Source organism: Heliconius melpomene, chromosome 9, assembly GCF_056956725.1.
Source record: "Heliconius melpomene rosina isolate 202511_hmr_F chromosome 9, ASM5695672v1, whole genome shotgun sequence".
NCBI classification, from domain to species: domain Eukaryota; kingdom Metazoa; phylum Arthropoda; class Insecta; order Lepidoptera; family Nymphalidae; genus Heliconius; species Heliconius melpomene.
Window position 1 is genome coordinate 178,304 of NC_140397.1, and position 7,859 is coordinate 186,162.

At 36.5% G+C, this 7,859-nt stretch overlaps 1 protein-coding gene across 1 annotated transcript; it reads left to right on the top strand.

Moving 5' to 3' along the window:
* Nucleotides 1-92: 92 nt before the first annotated feature.
* Nucleotides 93-7,102, top strand: Arp10 (Actin-related protein 10). Its single transcript, XM_085190015.1, has 6 exons — nt 93-624; nt 836-988; nt 1,524-1,632; nt 1,971-2,079; nt 5,594-5,737; nt 6,452-7,102. The coding sequence occupies exons 1-6, from the start codon at nt 548-550 to the stop codon at nt 7,003-7,005; spliced, it is 1,146 nt and encodes a 381-aa protein (XP_085046141.1). The 5' UTR covers nt 93-547; the 3' UTR covers nt 7,006-7,102.
* The last annotated feature ends 757 nt before the right edge of the window (nt 7,103-7,859 follow it).

A 7,859-nucleotide genomic window follows, 5' to 3' on the forward strand; every position in this document is an offset into this window, starting at 1 on the left:
AAGGTGAATTATTTTTACATTTTTGAAAGATAACAGATTACATTACTATCATACTGTCATTAATTTGTCAGCGTTAAAAAGTTTTTATATTAGTTTACAATAACAACGGAACTATATGGTACAGTACGGCCAAAGTACAGCTTAAAATTTTTTAATTGAACACGTGTTTCATCATTTTTTAGAATTCATCCCCTAAGGGAGCAAACAAGGGGTTGAAAGTTTGTATAGTGTAAATCTTTATATCTAACTATATATATCTAACTTTTTCTTCATAAATTTAAAGACTGCAAGGTCGGTACACCGGTAATGTTACGTAGAATGGATAGCTGTTGTTCTGAGTTCTGACGTCTGTCAAAACTTATTCGACGATTGACAATGACATTAATGACAAATAGGACTTAATCATACGGCGAATAGCAAACTTTATATTTATAATTTATATCATATATATGAAACTTAAGTCGGATAATATAAATTATTCTAATACGCACCCATTTGTAGTTTATAAAAGAAATGTAATATAAGTTTATTAATAATAAGCAACAAAATGGCATTATACGAAGGTATTGCTTTAATTCAAGAAAAACAGGCGGTAGTTTTGGATCTTGGCACTGATTACACCAAGTAAGTTTATATCAATCTAAAATGTCACAAATGTGTAATGCAGAATGAATATTTATATTTAGATGATTCACCCATTTTTGCATTAAGATATACAATGAAAAAAAATGCATTTATCACAGCTGTAAATGCTTACAGCTGCATAATGTATCTATTATTGTTATTTTAAAAAATATATGGTTTATTTAACGTTAAATTTTATAAACATTTACAGATTTGGTTTCACGGGTGAAGCTGCACCCCGTTGTATTATCCCTTCCCAATACTGGTGCACCACTGAGAAAAGATTTAAAAGAGTTTATGATTATAAAACTGAAGAGGAGCTCTATGAAAACCTTGTTCATATGTTGCATTTACTATACTTCAGGTTGGTGTTTTAAATAATGTGTACAGAAATATAGATATAAAGGGAGTCTACCTCCCTTCTCTCTCTCTTGGATCTTAGTGAGATATTAATCAATTCATTTACTTATTTACTATTATGATTTGAATGCTTTAGTTCTTTTATATCAATCAATTTGCAACATTATTTAACTAACAGCTATCCCACAGATAGCCGGGTAGACAGAGGGATCCCTGGAACCTAGTATTAAGACACTATGTTCCACACCTGCTGTATGCTGAGCTCTGGAGGCATTCCATGTTGAGCCCTGTAATTCAACACACACTCAATAGTATGAACCAAAAAAAAGCAACTCTAAGAGCATGAGGGGAAAAATTATACAAATATAGTTCAAACTAATTAAAGAAAAAAGGCTGCTACTTTGAAATGGCCTCAAGCCATATTGTGTGATATAAAACATATTTTGTACATCATGATTGCTCCTATATACATCTTACTTTTGGTATATCTCATTTGGTCTTGTGGCAATTCCCCCTTAAGAAAAATATTTTTATTATAGACATGTTCTTGTAAATCCAAAGGAAAGGAAAGTAGTAGTTGTGGAGTCTCTTCTCACACCAACATTGTTCCGAGAAACACTAGCTAAGGTGCTCTTCTTACATTATGAGGTGAGGATGATGATTCAAAAACATTTTATTAATTCAGCAGGGTAGACCATTTCCCACATTTTTACCAATCTTAAAGACATTAAGTTTTGAGTGGAAGATCTCAGTGCCGCATCTTGTCTTACTAAATTAAGAAAATAAAAACAATTTGGTTTAGTTTCTATTCTATATGTAGCATAACACTTCATACTCAATAATGACAATATAACATCATTTTTTATTCCACGTAAAGTGGGGAACAGAAGTGTATTAATGGGAATGAAGTATCTTAACATAAAGTTCCCAGGTTCTCTCTGCTTACCCTTGTTATTTGCGGGATATGGCATACTTGTTTTTTGTAGGTGTCAGGAGTGATGTGGGCAGACAGTCCCCGTATGTGCGCGCTGACACTGGGTGCGCCGATAGTTCTCGTGGTCTCCATAGGAGCACTCGAGACTGAAGTTGTTGCTGGTAAGTGCCCAGTCTTTTTATTAAGAGAAATAATTAGCCTTTACATAAATAACTATAATCGATCAGATTAAATTAACTACACCACTGAATAAAGTTTTAATTAATTAAGTATACATCTATTAGAGTTTAACTTAATAGCAGAAAAGAATAGAAATGACAAATTTTAACTAATTAAAACGCCAAGTTCTTTTACAAACAGAACTGGCGAGCAGCACCGTGTGTTATTTTACACGAACCATTAGAAGCCACTTTTTACCTATTCGTAACTCAAAAACTATTCCACCTAAACCTGTCATATTTGGCTCAAATATTTAGACCCCCCACTTGTATACGTGCATTAAATTTCATAAACCCAGCTCAAACAGTTATTTAGATAATGACGTTCAAAAATCGTTAATTTTTAAGGGGGTGACTGACCTATAGACCTTAATGTTAACTAAGTTCTAGATGACCTAGAATGGTGAAATTTAGCATCCGGTTAAGTAATTGGGTGTATGTAAAGGGAAAAATCCGAAACTAGTATTTTTTTAAAATTTTCATATAATTTTTCAATAAATAGATTCAATTAGGAACATTTACTTATAGTGCCTGGCATAATATAAGAGCAATGCATTATTTATATATGTTGCTTTTATTTATGTCACACGTTAGTAAATATTTTATTTGTTTTGTAGACTAACTTCACTATTATTTACGTAAGCCATCTAAAACAACACAACAATTTATCCTTTATTTCGCCCCTTTAGGGTTATAATTTTTTAAAATTCCTTCTTAGTGGATGTCCAGATTACGAAAGTAAACATCTGTCCAAATTTCACGTTTCTACGCACAGCGGTTACGGCTGTGCGTGCGTCTTACCTCAGTCAGTGAGGACAAGTCCTTTTATATATATATATATATATATATATATATATAGATAATAAATGGATTAACATCCTTCATTATTATTTATTATAATTTATACATATGTTTTAGTACTTATTATACTAAGAGTATTTGCATAGTCGATTAACGTATTTGATATTAAATTATTATTACAATATTTAAGTACTAAGTCCTATATAAGATCCTATGAGGATTTTGTTTTATTGCTTTCGAGGTACAGAACCCTAAAACAGAAAAAAAAACACTAATATATAAAAATAAAAAAAATAATTATATTGATAGAAATATATATAAAATTTAATAATAATATACTATCTGTAAGGTCAGTCGTGGCACAGGGGCACAAAGTGTGTCTGTAAAACCGACTGGTTGTGAGTTCGATCCCACTCGAGGAATTGAAATAATTATTTAAAATTATATTTCCACCAAGGCAAAGCGCGGCATTGAGTTCCGCCACTCAACACGCAATGCCTCCAGAATTCGATGGAAAGTGGAGTTACTGAGTGTCTTAGCACTAGGTTCTCTCTGTCTACTCTGCTGTGTGCGGGATACAGAGTGAAGCTGATTTGATTTTTAATTTGATATATTGTCAGCCTACCAGCTATCTTAACAGAAGTAATTATAAAGTAATTATTAACAGTAAAAATTTAAGTAATTGTTAATAAAAAAATAAGAGAATAAAATTGAAAATTACTTAAACAAAATAATAAAAAATAAATAAATCCGCTTTACGATGTATCCCACACATAGCAGAGTAGACAGAGGGAACTTAGTGTTAAGACACTTAGTAACTCCACTTTCCATTGAATTCTGGAGGCATTGCGTATTGAGTTATTCCAACAACAAAAAAATAATAATAAATATAACAGATTTCTAAACGCAGCATACATTAATTACTTTCTAATCTGACAACTGTCATTTAATCAACAAAATAAAAACTATAGTCGAGATTCATAGATAAATATAATCTATTTTCATATATAATTAAATATCGTCTTAAGAGTAATAAAACATAATATTATTGACCATAATAAAAAGTAAATACCTAATTATATTAGATATATTTTATTGTACGAAGGCGCTTATATTTTAATGGTTTTTTTGGCCTGGGTTTCATGATTTTACTGGTTATAGGAACACTTGTGAAAACGGCAGAGAACGAAGTCGACCTTGGGATCATATCAATTCAGATTGGTACCATCAGCACTTAATAAACTTATTGTTTATATTTTTTCCAAGACATGTTGAACAATGAGTCGTTCAATAGAATTGCTTGTGGTTAAAACAAGAACTTACACCGAATTGTTCCAATGCCTCCCGACGGGAGCTGTCTCTTCCATGCTTTTGCATATTCTTCGTTTGAGCGTATTGATATACAACAAACTAATAAATTGCGCGAGACTATAGTAGAGTACGTATGTCGTAACTGGAATGATTTAAGTATCTACACTAGCGCTTGAAACGGGAATCCTTACTCTTCTAAAGAAGAAATGCTTTGCTTAACTACGTACGGAGCTACTTCCGAAATAAAGGCTGCAGTAGATTTGTACAATATTAAGATAGAAGTGTATTATCACAATGGTGTCCTACTTGGTTTATTCGGCGAAGAGAAATGTCCTATGAAGCGCTTACTCTAAACTATGTTTTAAAAAGAGCAACTCTTGAGTTTCTTGCCGTAATAGATTCCTATAGGAAAAGTACTTGTAAGGGCCAAATTGAATAAAGAATATACTACTTATAATTTCTGTACAAAAAGTAATGATATCCCATCAAAAACATAAATGTAAAATGAAAGCCAAGTTCTGTAATAAAACGTATGCTTTCAGCGATAAAAGAAGTGAGATGTAAATGTATGCCAAGTTCAATGGTCAGTCCTGAAATTTATTTTTAACAATATAAAATATTTTATAACAACTGAAAATGCCCATTCTTCTTACAACTTGGAGACTTTATTTATGTGTAATATCTGACTTGGCTAGTTTTCATATGAATTTACAATAGAATCTGAATAGAATACAATTTGAATACATTCATTTATATCGATGTAAATTAATTTGAAAACTAGCCAAGTCAGATATTAGATATACTAGAGATACTAGTATATAGTATACTTATTTGGATCCTATATAAGTATATGTAGAGAAAAATTGTAAGTAAGTAGAACTTGTTGCAAATTTATGGATTTTGTGGAAAATTACAATAATTAAGGATAACACATAATTGGTGACTTCAGGGACAGAGTACCCTCTTCCCTACCCAACTGGTGTCGCTGTAAAAGCCAATAGGGCTAACAGCATTATCCACATGTTCAACTCGTCGTTGCGATAGTAAAAAAAATAATTGGTGATTGTTAGGTATCCACTGATTTTGTTTTTTATAATGAATAAGTGGCTTTATAACAAGGATGCTACAGATGTGACATCTTCACTATGATGATATTTTTAAAGATTTTATTATTGATAGATATGTTTTACAATTTTTTAACAATATCATCTGTTTTCGATGTTACCACCACCGATATATTTAATCAATTATTTTTTAATGGAAAACACCATCAATTCAATGAAAAACCTATCTGAAAAAATGAAACTTAGACTCCGCCAATACTCGCCACTATGATCGGTTACAGTGGTGCACGGCGCGCCGGTGCTGCAAGCCATGCAGGCGGTGCCGCTGGGCGCTCGTGCCGTGCTGGCCGAGCTGGCGCGCCTGCTGGACGCCCACCACGGCGAGGAGCTGCACCTGCCGCACCACGTGCTCGAGGATATTGCAGGTGATGACTCTTATCTCCAGATTGCTAAACTTTGTAAATTTTGGATTAATTTAAAAAATATATCTAAGCTAATAAAAGCTAATGTTACATATGTGGTAAAGCCTCTTACCTCTCACCTAGGAATTGTTGATCGCCCTCCCGGTTGAGGGCTCCCCCTCTCTTCAGATAACCCAATGACATTCCAGTGTAACTATTAATATGTTTCTCCGACTCTGCTAATTTCACGTCAGTCCTCAGTGTACGCTTGTTATAAGTTGCCAGGTCGAGTCATTTGTGGTAGCCGGATCGTACCCGGTGATTCTTGGCACCCCTTGCCTCGCTGTTACCATAGCCGCTACCGTAGCTAAGAATAGCAGGGCTGCCGGGGACTGGGGGCCGTTTTTGTGTGCCTTTTTCTATGGAGGAAATTTGCTATAATCGACACGATTGTTAGGCGGGTTGGCCATCGCAGTAGGCCTGGGTTTTTAGATGCTGCTGCCCATTTCCTTTAGGCTGAATTACGACACCAACGAAACGAGATGGGAAGGTGCTATTTTAAGCCGACACCACACAGAATGCTAAAGGAGACAGTGGATACTTAGTGGTAGAACATTCCATTTCTCAAGCACTGCCCGTACTTAATTTTTGGGAAAAAAATATTATTTCCCCTAGTGAGGATTGAGGCCACCAACTGTTGCGTTTGATTGTAAATGGCGTTGTATTATTCTATTACAGTTCGGGCCTGCTTCGTCCCAAGCCGCGAGCGCGCGCTGCAGCTTGCGTCGGGCGCACGCGTGGAGGCGGCGCGCGGCACCACCTACGCGCGGCCCGACCGCACGCTGACTGTGGGCGGAGCCGCACGCGAGCTGTCCGCGGAGCCCCTGTTCGCGCGCGACCTCGAGCTGGCGTCGCTGCCCGACGCCGTGCTGCAGTGCCTGCTCAGCTGCCCGCTGGACGCGCGCCGCGCGCTCGCGGCCAATGTGCTGGTGGCGGGTGGCGGCGCCGCGCTACCGGGCCTCAAGGCCCGCCTGGCGCATGAGTTGCGCCACCTGGTCGCGACGCCGCCCTACGCGGAGCGCCTGGGCGCGCTGCAGTTCCGCTTCCACGGCGCGCCGGCGCACGAGGGCAGCGTGGCGTGGGCGGGCGGCGCGCTGTGCGGCGCAGCGGACGGCGGCGCGCGCTCTCTGGCGCGGGACGTATTCGCGCGCGCGCGGCGCCTGCGCGACTGGCCGTGCCTGCTGCACCGCACGCCACCCGCGCACCCCCACTGGGCGCTGGCCGCCGAGTGACCGCACTTCTAGTTATACATCTCTTCTATATACTATTTCGCTTATCCCAAGCGCGTCACTAATCTCTTCGCTGATATCGCGTTATGTGAAAAATACACTTTTGTATATTGTGCATATTGTGTTCTTTTTATAAAACCCAAATGTAAGAAGATAATTAAAGCGTTTTTAATTAAATAATTAGATAAACTATTAAAAAATGACAATTTTACATAAAAAATAGATCAATCGAGTAGATCACGCTTTATCCCTAGTAAGGTAGTCAGAAAAAAAAGAGGGTGTTACACGGGGTCGTGGGCAGCGGTGATCACTTGCCATCAGGTGACCCGTACGCTCATTTGCCTTGTCTTATTCCATTAAAAACAAATCTCCGATACTGTGTTTTCGATGGTAAACCGAGGTATCTTATATCTTAGTTAAATTCGAAAGTAACAACAACACGTAATAACATTCTTAGAGAACGTACCAAAAATCTTCATAAAATTTTGTAAACAATCAAAAGCAGAAAATATTATATGACTAGTCCATATTTACGGAACTTACTGTACATGTTATAATTTACACTTGAGTGTTTCTCAGATATTTTATTTGTACTGAATTTTCACTAATAGGGACATGTAAAGTATACCTTTTATTTCCACGTGTTATATGTTATATAAAATATAGAACCAGGCTTAAAATTTGTCAACTAAATAAAAAGCTTAACTCATTTATTTAAAAATTATATAATAAAAAATCCAAAAAAAAGGGAACAAATTAATATTATTTATTTTTATATTACTTTTTTATTAAATTACCTTGCCTGTAGCACGAAAAACTTAATATACTTAAAATACCCTGGGATCCGGCCGTTGAAT